General features: G+C 42.1%; 1 protein-coding gene across 2 annotated transcripts in view; it reads right to left on the reverse strand.

Annotated features, from left to right (window-relative positions):
• ARFGAP3 (ADP ribosylation factor GTPase activating protein 3) overlaps positions 1 to 14,737 on the reverse strand; it is an 83,765-nt gene that overhangs the window by 43,743 nt on the left and 25,285 nt on the right. For both annotated transcript variants that reach the window (XM_015422975.1, XM_015422976.1), the window contains 3 exons: positions 14,590 to 14,673; positions 5,974 to 6,049; positions 5,036 to 5,095 (listed from right to left, as the gene is read on the reverse strand). In XM_015422975.1, the coding sequence (XP_015278461.1) occupies positions 5,036 to 5,095; positions 5,974 to 6,049; positions 14,590 to 14,673 (220 nt within the window). The remainder of the gene's footprint in view (positions 1 to 5,035; positions 5,096 to 5,973; positions 6,050 to 14,589; positions 14,674 to 14,737) is intronic.

Consider the following 14,737-nt stretch of genomic DNA (forward strand, 5'->3'; position numbering starts at 1 on the left):
TAATATAAGAATGTATCATTTATATTTATATATATTATATATCTGGATTTATGATTTCTTGTTGTCCTGCAATTTTGGAAACTTGAAACCAGTTAATTGAGTTAATGATCTTGGAGTTTTCTGTACAGTTATTATATAAGATTCAGTAGAAAAGAGCAAGAGTCCAGTAGCACCTTAAAGACTAACAAAATATGTGACAGGATATGAGCTTTCATGAGTTACTGCTCAGTTCTTCTGGTCTGATGAAAGTTCATACCCTGCCACACCGGGGTTAGTTCGAGCCGGAGCGCACAGGAGCGGTGCTCCAGCAGTTAACAAGCCCAGGTGGTGGCAGAAAGCCCTGCCTCCAGCTCCCAGCAGCCCTTAGTCGGGCTTGAAGGAGCTCAAAGAAAGCACGTGTAGCATTCCTCGATGGCTACCATGCGAAGAACTTGCCAAGAATGCAGAACGGAGGGGGTGGAAGAAGCAGGTGCGCGCCCTCGTTTCTCCCCCTCCCCCAAGATTTCCCTCTAAGGTAGAAGGCGGCCGTTGGACAGCTGCATGTACTTGTTTCTCATTCAGTCACCACATGGCAAACCGGATGCCAAGAAACCCAGCCGAAGGCCTTGCTATGCTTGGCCAAGAGTGAACTCTTTTTCTGCAAAGGGCTGAAGCCAGCCCTAACTCCCCCCATCCCGCCAACACACACACTCCGCCCCCCATCTGTGGGTCATGTTTACTCGGAATAAAAGCCCACTGTCCTAAACGGTGGAGGGGGTGACTTGCGAGCAGATACATTAGAATTTCAGGCTTACAGTCCAAACCTGTGTACAGTTACTCAGAAATTACTCAGCAGGGCCGCTTCTCCTAAGTACCCACAGGATTGCTACCATGCGTCGAGCGGCACAGTGTTCCCTGATCTACAAAGGGTGCTTTTTTTAAAATCAAGATGCAGCTGGGAAAGTTAACTGTGTGCCTTCCCCTCCTCCTCCATCCAGCAACCAGAGAGAAGCTCCCCTCTACCTCCCTCCCCCCCCTGCAGAGAGGATCTTCCACTTACTCATGACGAAGGAAGAGGTGTCAAGAGTTCAACTCCCCCAAAGTTTGCTTCCCATTCCGACAGCACAGGGAAAAGTGAAATCCTGGAGGGCTGCTGGGAACCAAGCCCAAAAGCCAGCAGGTTGGCGCTTTCTTGCCCTCGGCTGGCGCCTGGGAAGGAAGCATGTTTTGCATTCCAACGCCTGGTTCTCAGATCACAGCCCCGGGGAGAGAGGCTGCTCTGCTCAGCTTCCAGAGCCCGGATCCCGAGCTAGCATCCTGGATTCCTTTGTAGCCCCTCGAGAGGCAGCCGCTGCCACCAATATTACCTCCTTGCAATCCAGGGGGGAGACGCAAGACCCGGGTCCCCCGCGGAGGGTAAGGTCAAAGGAGCTGGAATTTTCACCAGGAGGCTGGAGTCCCTAAATCCAGCACAAATGGCTTGTGTAGTATCATAATCCCTGCAAACAGTTTGCAGGCTTGGTCCTGTACTAAACGTATATGAATAGTCTGGTTGACATCTAGCTACACATTTGTATTCATTTATTCCAGGTATAAGCTTATTTGTCATTTATGGTCCACTTCTCTCATTGAACTATGTATTATTTATAGAGGTACTGTATTATTTGTATAGAAGCCCTAAAAACATCTGGGCAGCTTACCATGTGCTTTATTGGGGATGGGGGAGGAAGCCTAAGTAAAAGAACTTGCTGTTCAGAGATTAAAACTGTTGGGAAGTGTGCCACCTCATCCCCACCCCAGATATTACTGGCTGCTATGTTTTGGGATACTTTTTACAATATTCAAAGATTCTTCCGGGCTCTGTATTTTGTTGTAGCAATTTCTATCCTTGTGGTTAACTTACTATTGTGTAGTGGGTTGCCGCATGGAGAGACGACAGACGACGACGTAGTGCATAGCACGCTTTATTGGTACACAACAAGAACGGGGGAACAACGGCCCGGGGGCCAACTATATACATCCCTGGGGACACACCCCTGATCACCATTGGTGGGTTTGAATCTCCCGCCATGGTTCCCATTGGCTCCCCAGTGGAGGGACTAGGAGGCTAGTCCCTATTGTTATCCCAGAGTCAAGCTCTGGCAGTTCTGGCTGACCGCTGGCCCCCCGGTGGCGGTCTGCATACACAACACTTACCATAATTAAAACTCAAACAGAATATTGGGACTACTGAGGAAAGGCTGAACAGCTGTACTTCAGTTGATACAAAAAAAAATGAGCTCCTGCACCTCTTTTTCTACAAAATGACCCCTGCTGCAACATATTGTGTTAGTCTTTAAGGTGCTACAGGGCTCCTGCTCTTTTCTGCTGCTGCAGACAGACTAACACGGCTACCCATCTTGATTTATTTAAGACTCAATTTGAATTATTTAATCTGGATGAATTCTATTCTTCATGAGACTGATTTAAACAATTATAAAACAAGGTACAAAAATCATCTTTGGGGAGGTATCCCACTGATTAAATGGAGAAGGTTTATTAAAGAGGTTTCGGTATTTCCCTAAATGTAGGGATCACAGTAAAATGCATGTGGAAGAAGAAATACAAGACCCTCAAAAAGGTTATCCAAAAATGGTTCCCCTTTATACAGTTTTGGAACTAAAATAATCCAGTAGATAAAATTCAGAAACAAGTCTTAGAACATATTTAGAGGGGCTTTTTTTCCTTTAGTGATTTATGTCTACGTTCTTTATTTATTGATGACAATGATGTATATGAAATGCAGATATATTTTGTTCATGATTAAATGTGTTGTTTTGAAACTTATGTCAACACTGTTAGTTATGTAGAGATGCATTTGGATTATTTTGTATGTTTATATAAATATTTTTGTTGGTTTGTTGGTTGGTTTGTTTTCTTAAATTTAAGTACCTAGTGCCTAGTGCCCCTACATTCCCAAACGTATGTTGGCCCTGTCAGCTCTGATCAGTTGCTCAGGTGAGAAGACCAAATCCAGGTGCATACTCCACCTTCAACTGGTCAGAGCCAAAATCTGTTTGTTGGCTGTATCTGAGCATCTCAAAGCAAAGATCAACACGCTAATTGCTAATTTTGTAATCCACCTTGAGTCTCAGCAAGAAAAGCAGCCTATAAATAAGAGGAAGGAAAGAGGTTGCCATTATAAAGTTCTTTGGATAACAGAAAAATCAGTTGTTTGACAAAAATACTTAAGAGTTTATATTCTATAAGTAAAAGATTAATTTGCTTAAAATGATTCTGAAAATTATGAGAACTGCTGTAGTACTCTATTCCACAGATGCACTAAACGTGGAAACCAAAACATCCAAATAGGATATCTAAAATGTCCACAGTCACCTTTGCTAGGTGTGGTACCTGAAGCATTTATATTCTCCAAGGTGGCTAAACAAGACAGAAAAAACAAGCATACATCACTAACTAAATAGGTCAATAGGTATCTGATGAATGTGCATGCACATAAGAGCTTATATCCAGAATTAAACTTTGTTGATCTTAAAAGGTGCCACTGGACTCAAACTTTATTCTAAACAGGTCAATGTTTTACATAAACAACTGAATTTCTATTAGATAACCGCAGACAAATTTACATAACAGGGTAAAAATGCAAGGGGTACAGTCCCTAGAGGAATGCACAACTTCAGAGTGCAGGAGAGGAAAGTTGCATGCCACAAAATCCACTGCTGCAGAAAACTATGCCAATTTGTCTGGTATGTTGGTTTTCTGTGCAGAGTGTTTTTCTGTGTGGGAGCATTCAGACACTCAGTCCCCTTGTTTGAATTCTGAATTGGTAGAGCTCCAGGAGGACTGTATCAGATTAAATAAGAATTAGCAAATAAGCATCAGGAATGAGGTCCAACAATCACAGATTGATAGCATATCTGGTTCAATTTGCACTAGTACTCAAGAGGCCATTCAAGAACTAAACCTCTACCATGTAGTGGGATTGGTGCCAGTCGTCCAATGCTCAAAAAAACATATAACTTCAATGAGACTACAAATTATGGAAAGAACGGGACATCCTAAAGACACCCCACAGTACAAAGTCACCTATGTCTGGAAAAATCATAGTATCAGAGTTGGAAGGGTCATCTAGCCCAATCCCCTGCACAATGCAAGAAATTCACAAATACCCCCACCCCACCCCAGTGACCCCTGCTCTATGCCCAGAAGAGGGCAAAAAACCCCAACCCTTCAGGATCCCTGGCCAAACTGGCCTGGAGAAAAATTGCTTCCTGTCTCCAAAGTTGCAATTAGCATTTCCCTGGGTATGTAAGAAAGGGCCACAAGAACTAAGCACTGATGCAATCCTTCCTGCCCTCCCTTCTTGTGATCTTCCCAAGTTCACAGCATCAACATTGCTGTAAGTTGGCCATCTAGTGTCTGTTTGAAAACCTCCAAAGGAGAGCCCACCACCTCCTGAGGAAGCCTGTTCCAATGAGGGACTGCCTTGTCAGGAAGTTCTTCCTAATGTTTAGCCGAAAACTCTTTTGATTTAATTTCAACCTGTTGCTCACAAGTAGCGATACACTGCCATGACTGTACAATATCTAGCATACACCCCAAACTACTTTTATTTAAGTTATGCCCAGTGTTCCCTCTAAGCTGAGTTAGTGTGAGCTAGCTCACAGTTTTTTAGCCTCCGGCTCACACATTTTTGTCTTAGCTCAGGGAGGATGGCTCCAGAGCAAACTAATTTATGCAGCAGCCAAATCACTCACTCAGAATTTTAATGCCAGCAACTCACAAAGGAGAATTTTTGCTCACAAGACTCCACAGCTTAGAGGGAACATTTATTTATTTTTATTTATTTATTTATTTATTTGATTTGCTATCCCGCCCTAACCCCTAAGGGTCTCTGGGCGGCTTACAGAGAGTGCCTCCAGCAAAACTGGCTACTCTGTGGACTGATATGCCTGGATTCAGGACTGAATTGAAAACCCAGCTAAAACAAGACATCCTAGCCATTCTTTTGTTAAAGAAATACACAAACTTTCTATTTTTGCTGTGGATTGATTACCTAATGAAGCTTGTGGAGACACACTAAGACAATCAACACTTGGTCCATGTTCAGGTTCTTCTAGAAATACAAGAAAATTGAGAACAAAAGAATATGTTTTAGAATGATTATGAAGAACTTCTTGTTACAGAGATAATTTTCTCAGCCCCTAAACCCTCTAAAAATATTTGGAATAGTCACCTGACATGAAGCTGCCTTATACTGAATCAGATCATCAGTTCAGACCATCAGTACTGACCACTCAGACTGGCTTCGATCTCTAGTACCAGATCCTTCTCACTGGAGACACCCAGGATTGAAACAGGAACCCTCTGCTTGCCAAGCAGATGCTCTGTCACTAAGCTATGACCCCACCCGAGTTTGGACTATCCCTCTAAAAGCCCATTTCAGACCAGCTTTCTCCCACAGTCCATTAAAAGAACCAAACTACAACATTTTATTATGTTGATTGTATTTTATCTATTTTAAGGCTGTAAATCACCCAGAGCCCACTTGCAGGGTTGGGCGATACATTAATCTAATAAAATAAATAAATAAATAAAAATAAATAAATAAATTAAATAAATAAGAGGCTGGAATTGAAAGTTTGCAGATTTTCAGATTTATGACTACATCCAAATGTTGGTAACCGAAATGCTTTTGGCAACTATGCATATTTTAGTGGATAGATCAAGTTGTATTTCAATTTTATAATATCATGGTCGTTTGCATACAGCCACTGTAAAACACTCATTTTTTGCACAGGCTTGCTACATTGTCATCTGTGAAACACAGCTACCCTTAGTTTAGCCTCTCTTTTCACAACGTTATGCAACAACAGAAATTAAGGGCATGAAATAAATGGGACCTAAATATCTTAACTTTGAATGAACTGCGCACCCTCAAAAATTCAATCAACCAATCCTCTAGTGTTATAAAGGTTAACATTAAAAGTATACCTTTTTTGAGTTCTGAAGAACACTGATTTAGATTAATTGTCTCTGATTGAGATGATAACCACTGGGTACTAATAACCTGCAAAAAAAGGGGAAAAAAGAAAAAAAGGAAAATAGTGCCTATTTTGGAATACACCCAAAGCAAATCAGAACTAACACATGGGAAAATCTCAGTGTTCACGAAGTTGTTTAGTTTAGTTGGGCCATTCACATGCATTAGACAGCTAAACTCTTGTAACTACAAGTCCTTTTCATTCAATGACCTAAGAGAAAACAGACAAATCATACAGCAGGAACGAAGTAATGAGAAAGATTAAGTTTCAGCTATGGAAAAAAACTAAAGCAGTTGTGGCTAGGGATGTGCGCTCAGATACACTTGAGTTGAAAATAAACCAGAAATTAGCTGTTTCAGCTTAGTTCCAGGATATCCAAAATGACCTCAAAGACTCCCAAATTCTGGGAGAAATTAAAATGTATCTCCCAGAATTTCAGGAGCATTTTGGGTTTCAGGGGCCAGAAGCCAAGTGCAAAAGATACGAAGCTGATCTGCTAAACATCTGTTGGGCATTGTCTCTATCCCTTTGAAATTTAAAGGGACTGGAGACGCTGCCTGACAGCTCATGAGGAACTGACCTCAGAGCTAAGTCTACCACTCATAGGATATAATGGAGACAGGTTTACCTATAAAAAAGAATGTCCCCATTATTTCCTATGGGTAGAACTGTTCTCTGTACTGTGCCTAGGAAATAATGGGCCAATTATTTCCTATGAGCAGTAGACCTGTCCTCTTTACCATCCATGGGTAATAATGGTTCTATTATGTCTGATGCGTGGTAGGACCTAGGCTCCAAGTCCAGGTCTACTGTACTCTCTGATTTTGGAGGCCAGGTTTTCCCACAGAAAATAATAGCATTTTATTTGGGATTTATCTATTTATTATGGGGGAGATGCCACCAAATGGTTGTTTGGCAAGAGCAGATTCTCCTCTCTCATTTCCTCCATGCTCCTGCTGTAGGGGGAGGGAAATGGGATTAATAAAATGTTCCTAATTTTTAAAAATATTTTATTGATATATTAAAGTTTTACAATGGTATACGAGTCTTGCAGCAGCTATACATCAGTGCTGAATATGTATATATATGTATATTAAACATTTGCTATATAAAACACAATGCAATAAATATACAGTTAAGTTACAGCAACATCTTTTATGAGCGACTTGAGGGTTGTCTTTCACTCTGTAGTACTATTTATTAAAGTAAATAGATGCTAAGTATAAAGTCTTATTGAAAAGGAAAGAAGAGGGAAAGAATAGTTGGCATTTTAAGAAGAAAGCAATTGCTGATAGACAGAAGTCGGAGGTGAGAGGTCTTGCGAGAGTATGTGTTCAAAAAAGGGGGACCATTTTTCTGCAAAAGATGTTGTTTTGGGGAAGATGTCTGTTTGGTGAATGCGATCTGTGATTTTCTCCATTATTAAATAGTCCCATATTTTTGTGTACCAGCTGGATATTGTAGGGCTTGACGGAGATTTCCAGTGTGCCGCTATGGTTGTTTGTGCAACTGCCAGCAAGCTGTGGATGAGGTCCCATCTGATTCTCGGGATTGAAGGATTGCACCCATGGCGTAAGAAAACCAGCTCTGGTGACAGTGATATTGTGTATCCTGTTATATAGTTGATTTGTATAAGAACATTGTTCCAGAATTCCTGTATTCGGGGGCATCACCACCATCAATGTGCATATGAACCATAATTACTGCATTTCTTCCAACAAAGCCGGGAGTTTGTGGGAGATATCATAGCCACCTTTTTCGGTGTGAGATACCATCTCGATAAAATTTTGTCGGTTTGTAACTTTACATAAGCTGAAGGTGAAAGAACAAATAGGTTGCGCCAAATAGAGGACCATTCCTCATGAGTGAACTCAATGCCGCAGTCTCGTGCCCATGCTGTTTGATATGATAGGGGCTTTGAGTTGGATTGTTGCTGTAATAAGGTGTACATTTTTTGATAAGACCACGAGTATTTGTGGTGTCACATTTCAGCATTGCTTCAAAGTCTGTTAGAGGAGAGTTCATTGATTCAGATAGATGTATTTGGGTGGTCATATGGTGTAGTTGAAAATAGTAGAACCACGGAATCTTATCATGTAATCGTTGTTCTAAGAGTATTTTTGGTGCAAGATCGGTGCCCACCGTTAGGTCTATCAGACAGATGATATTGGCCTGTCTCCAAGTTGGGGTTTGAGGGGCCAGCCTAAGACTATTGTTGCCAGCTCCAGATTGGCAAATTCCTGGAGATTTTGGGGTGGAGTCTGTGGATGGCAGGATTTGGGGAGGGGAGAGGCCTCAGTTGGATATAATACCATAGAGTCCACTCTCTAAAGCAGCCATTTTCCCCAAGGGGACAGATCTCTGTTGTCTAGAGTTCACTTGTAATTATGGGAGTGTTCTGGGTCCCACCTGGAGGCTGGCAACACTAGGCCTGGCAGCAACCACTGGGTGACTTGATACCACCCGATTTGCATGACTCAGCTAGGCTGAACTGCTTGCTGCCCTGGCCCTAGCTAGTATTTGGCTGGGCGACCACCAAGAAATACCAGGGGAGAAGAATGGACCCAGCACCCAGTCAGCGCCATGCAAGTATGCTTGAGTAGTAGTTGATGGGCCAATGGTTGATGGAGCGCACTGCACAGTCAACGGGAGAGCTGGAAATGGCCAAGATGTAAGGGAATTATATATATATAGAAAATATATAAGGATTCCTTCATTTACTTTGCTTGCTGTATCAGCTTATTGCCAAGGTGACCCGTTGGCGAAAACTCTGGCACACATGTCAGTCATCTTCTCTCCCCCCCTCAGTGGACATGTACTCTTTCTCAGATCCCTGACCTGCTTTTCTGTCTGCTGAGAAGTTTAGCACAAACTCATTGCCCTGACTTGCAAAGGCCTGTATGGCCTGGCTGGCCCTGTGTATCTGTGCCCTACGACTTTTACCACGACTTTGGCATCTGAAAGTGTCCAGTACCCTGAAGTGATTCTGCCCTTTGTCCCTTGCAGCCTCCTTCTTGCACAAGGAAATCTTGCACCCCCTCCTCGCAACTACAGCCAGGTGAGTTGTCTCTGACGGCTCCTCGTGGGGTGTGTGTGTGGCTGCGAGACTTTGCTCCAGCTGGGGGGGAGGGAGAGGCAGAAAGCTTGGCCGATGAAAGGGGCCTCCCGGCTCGGTTTTGCTTCCACTTTCCCCCGTAAGCAGCCTGTTGAAGGCGGAAGCAAGGATTTGCCTGGAGTTGTGCAGCTTCGCCTCCATCCCATGAGAAGGAGGTCTCCCAATGAAGGGGGGAGGAGGGGGGGGACTGGGTTGGGACCCAAGAGGAGAGCAACGACGGCCCTGCTCATCTGCATGGTGCTGGGAATGGCAAAACATTTCATGGTGGGGGCGGGAGGGGGGTAGAGCTCCATATGCTTGGCGGGAGGACTTAACAGTGGGGTCCTGCCTGCATTGACTCGTGAGCAAGTGGTGGTGAGTGGCTGGCGAGGAAGTGTGAGTAGGATCGCAGCTTCGGCCTGCATGCTTTTTACACCACTGTGGTCCCATGTTTCTGTCCTTTGAATTCCACCCCGGTCCCAGCTTTCTTTCCTTTTTATTCCACTCTGGTCCCAGTTTTCTGCCGTCTTGCTCTGCTCCCCCCTTTCTCCCAGTTGAGCTTCTTACCATCTGCCTGCCAGAGCGTCCGTCCTGTCTGTCAGCTCCCACCACACTGAGGTTGACACAGTGGCTGCCGGTTCTGTGGGCGGGACTCAGGGGACACAGCCAGGGGATTGGCAGACCATCAGAGTGGCAGCTGAGGGGGCCAAAGGCTGTGGGAGCGTGTGGAACGTTGAGGCAAGAGGGACACGAAAACACTTTTATATATAAGGAGAGATGGACAATGGATGAGAAACCATTAGAACAGGTTTCTAGCTTTAAATATTTAGGGGTGATGTTTCATCGGTCAGGCTCTTGGACAACTCAAATTGACTATGCTAACCATAACCTCGAAAAAGCCATCCTTGGTCTTTTTAGATTTTACAGGACAAGAGGAGGCTGCCTGATTCCTCCAACTATAGAAATTTACAAAATGAAGTTACTGCCCCAGCTTCTGTATGGAGCACTGATATGGGGCTTTGGAAATCTCCAATCTTTAGAAATTTCTCAAGACAAATTTGTGCGCCAGTTGCTCGCTGTTCCGCCATCAACATCTTCAACTGTGATTAGAACAGAATTATCTCTACCCTCAATAACAATTCTAGTTTATAAAACAACCATTAATTACTGGCTGAAGATCATCTTCTGTATATCCCCAGGCCTTTTGACTTTCGTGTATGGAGAGATGAAGTGCAGTTCTGTGTTGAGATTGGTGATTAGTTTTGGCTTCTCAGTAGAATACTTGAGGACTCTTGGATTCCATGCAGCCAAGCTACTCATAAAACAAAGATTGCTAGATCAGAGAGCTCAAACAGATGTAGCTGTCATAGGCAACTTGAGAACATCTATACTTCATAGACAGCTATCTCCCTCTCCCAACTCCTTCAGCGTACTTTACCAGTTTAAGAAATTGCAGGTACAGAAAGGCCTTTACCAGGGCATGTCTAGATATTTTACCGCTTGCAGTCTTGGAAGGCTATTTTAATAGGATACCATATAGGAAAATAGTATGCTCCTGTGATCAAAAGTCTATTGAGGATCTATCCCACGTCACATTTCAATGTACAAGATATGAGGTTGAATGTAATAGTTTTTTGCAGACCATAATATCCCATTTCCCAGGAAGGTTAGATCAGGAGAAATTAGTTATATTAACTGACAGACAGAGAAACATTCATTACTCTCCAAATGGCAAGATTTGCTCCCGCTACTATGAAGGATAAAAAGATGATGGGGCATGCTGACCATAGTATGTCTGGCCCGTGACTGCTTCACTCTGGGTTGTTATTTGTCATTTTTCATTTGTCTCTGGATTGTAAGGTCTTTCTCTCTTACTTTTAGAAATACAATTTTAATGATGATTTTGTATTTGTATTTTAATACTAATTGGAAAATGCTGAATTTTAAAATTATTTTATTATGTTTTTCCCTTCTAACTTTATCTTGGTGGAATATCCACCTTATTCTGTATTGTTGCTATGGCTTTTCTTTGCTAATGCAGCAAAGACTGATTGACTGATTGATTGACAATAATACAACATCTAATTTGAATGTAGACACAGGTAGCCCGACCTGGCAATAAACCCAGATGCCAACTTTGCTGCCAGATACACCCAGACAACATGATCACTGGACCTAACAACATCAACTACGTCATCTCAGGCTCATTCACTTGCACATCTTCTAACAATGTATATGCCATTAAATGCCAACAATGCCCTTCAGTTCTCTGCATAGGGCAAACAGGTCAAGCCCCATGCCAAAGGATAAATGGACACAAATCTGACATCAAGAATCACAAAATTGAGAAACCTATAAGAGAACATTTCAACCTCTCTGGGCACTCAATGGGGGACCTAAAAGTAGCTGTTTTATTGCAAAGAGACTTCAGAAACAGACTGGAACAGGAGACTGCTGAATTACAAGTTATTACAACACTCTTTATAAGTTATTACAACACTCAGGACAATGGAACCCCCCGGGCGTAACAGATATCAGCTTCTTATTTCACTACACATGCAAAGTCTCTCAGTTCTTGCTTATACCCAGAATTAAACATTTTTGGTCTTAAATGTGCCACTGGACTCAAACTTAGTTCTCACATCTGTTTGTTAATTCTTTTATTATTTGTATGCTAATTTGCTGCTATTCACAGGTCTTACTAACTGCTTTAATCCAATCTTAGCTATACTTATCACTCAGTTACTTATGCACCTTGACTCTAACTAGCCCTTCCTGGCAACTAACCCCCCCCCCCAAAAAAAATATATGTAAGGCTTGAGGAAGTCTGTTTCAATGTATCTGAAGAAGTGTTCAAGCACACAAAAGCTTATACCAAGAATTAAACTTTGTTGGTCTTAAAGGTGCCACTGGACTCAAACTTTATTCCAGTCCCAGCTGCTTGCTGTTGTTCAACAGCTGCCACCTCATGAAAGCCAGTGTGGTGTAGTGGTTAGTTTCAGACTAGGATCTTAGAGACCAAGGTCTGAATCCCCACTCTTCTGTGGAAGCTGACTGGGTGACCTTGAACTAGTTACCAATTCTCAACCTAACCTCTCTCACTGGGTTTTTGTGAGGTTAAATGGAAGAGAGGAGAATGTGGGTTCCCACTGTTCAAAAAAGCAAGGTATAAATTAAGTAAATAAAGCTGAAGGTGAGGGGCAGATAAAAGTTAGGTTGGTTGGTGGTAAGGAGAGAAGGAAGCAGGAAAAAGTTAAGATACGGGGTTGCCAGGAGGAAGGAAAGTATTTGTGAGGAAGGGGAACCAGGGGAAAGTGAAGAGCTCCAAGGGAACCTTGAGGGTTCCTGTAATGATTCCATGTTTTGGTGTGTGTGTTCCTTTAAATGTTTAGTTTGACTGCAGTAATATGAGAAGAGTGATAGAGGGTGACAAGTGTGATTTGATTGGCTGCTGACTGAGAGTGTGGGAGGAGATGTTCTGAGAGGAATCTGTGTGTGTATGTGTGTGTCTATGAAAGGATTCTGTGTGTAAAGTTTGAAGAGTGAGCATAGTCTGTGTGACTATGGAATTTTGAGTCTAATTCTAACAGTTTAGTCTGTGTGACTAAGAGAGTTGATTCTATTTAGTGTGAATAAAACAAAAAGACTAGCTTGTGTGGCTATATATATATGAGAGAGAGAGTATACTGAATGTATAAGCCTGTCAGAGTGGAGTTTGGCGTTTGAGATACTGTTTTGGTACCAAGCTTTGCCAGTTATATTTACAAGTTCCTTTCTTCAGCAACTGTTCAAAATAACCAGAAACCTATTTTGTTTTTTATTAAATAAATCAATTTTTGTTTAAACTTATCCCAGAAATCAATACAGTACTTCCTCAGGGCCATATAGTCCTCTGACGTGCCCAGAACCTAGGTCAGGGGTGTCAAACATGTGGCCCAGGGGCTGGATTAGGCCCCCGGAGGGCTTCTATCAGGCCTGCAGTGGAACTGGCTGTCTTCTGCTTCTTCTTCCTCCAGTTCTGCTGCTGCTGCATCATCGTAGGTTTGCAGCTTACAGACACACACCTGAACAGCATACTCAAGATTGCAACAGCACAGACATTTTGATGCAATAATTCAGAGCAAGGGGTGTCAGTTATCAGACACTGTTAAATAAACAAAATATTGCAAGAGTGCTAATGTTTTAAGAATGATTTTAAGTTAAAAAAAACCATGTTTGTGTTTGTGTCCTTTATAAAGTTTATATCTCCACTACCTGGCATTACATTTTATGAATGAATTTTATTGTTACGGCGCTTAGCCAGCAATTGTAACACTTCTCGATAACCTGGAGATTGTTTTTGATTTTGTATGCTGTTTGACGGGTCTTTGACCGTAATAAACTGATTGATTGATTGATTGATACATTTTATGATGCACATGGCCTGGCCCAACAAGGTCTCATTTATGTCAGATCCGGCCCTCATAACAAATGAGTTTGACATCCCAGCCCTAGGTCATACTACCAAAAGAGAGAGAATTGGAATTTTTAATTCCTGGTGGCAGCAGAAAACTACCAAGTTTATATACACAGAGAGTGTTTAAAGGTAAAACCGTCTCCCCAATAAGCGAGGACACCACAGTTCCTCACCATGCAATTGGGCCTGGTGGCTGGCACTGCACAACATGGCAATAGTTCTCCCGGACAGAGGAAGCCAGGGGAAAAGAAGGAGGGAAAACTGAAGACGGGAGGAAGATAAAGGCAGGTTGGCTGGTGGGCAGGAGGAAGAGAAGGAAGCAGGAAAAGGGGATTTGCTATCAGGGCTTTCAGGGAAGGTAAAGATGAAACAGCTGGGGAGAGAAAAATGAAATACACCTGCAAGTCCTTACAGGTTCCCTGCTTCTACAGTCATAATAGGTAGGACTACCAACTTGTTTGGATATTAAACTAAGCTTTATAACAATGAAAACATTGGACTCTTTAAAAATGTATTATCATTATACACATTATACCATACTAATTGTTGTCAAAATTATTTACATTTAATCAAAAAGGTAAACAAGAACGTTACACACACACACACACACATACATACACATATAGCATACATAGAAATTATCATTACCTAATGCTGCAGACTGTCTTACACAAACATTTTCACACCACACATTTTGAAGAAATCCTGCCTTTTATTTCACTCACTCCAAGAGCAAAAACAGAACAAAATATAAAGTTGGAGATGGAAAAAAATTTAACCGTTCAAAGACTTTTTCATGCTATACATTTACAGTGTGAACAGATTTCATCTAAGAAGCATTTACTTATTCTAAAATAAAAAAAATATTTCATACGAGGTTTTTTCAGTTTCTCTCCAAATTTCCTAATCTCTCTAAAAAAATCCTCAGGGGAAAAAAACCCCTCTCTCCAAATTCTTCTGTTTTTCTGGGCCTTCACATCTCTATACAGAATCAGTAAATGTAACTTATTCCATACCTGAGAAGAAACATGTGATGCAAAGAAGTCATCTTCTTCTTCTTGAGGTGACAGAGGAGGGGCTTCACAGCTGTTTAGCCACAACTAAAACAACACAGCATGTCACCATCTCATGATGCTCTCTCAATATTGTAATATTGTTTTAGCT

Source organism: Gekko japonicus, unplaced genomic scaffold (assembly GCF_001447785.1).
Source record: "Gekko japonicus isolate JY-2015 unplaced genomic scaffold, Gekko_japonicus_V1.1 scaffold145, whole genome shotgun sequence".
NCBI classification, from domain to species: domain Eukaryota; kingdom Metazoa; phylum Chordata; class Lepidosauria; order Squamata; family Gekkonidae; genus Gekko; species Gekko japonicus.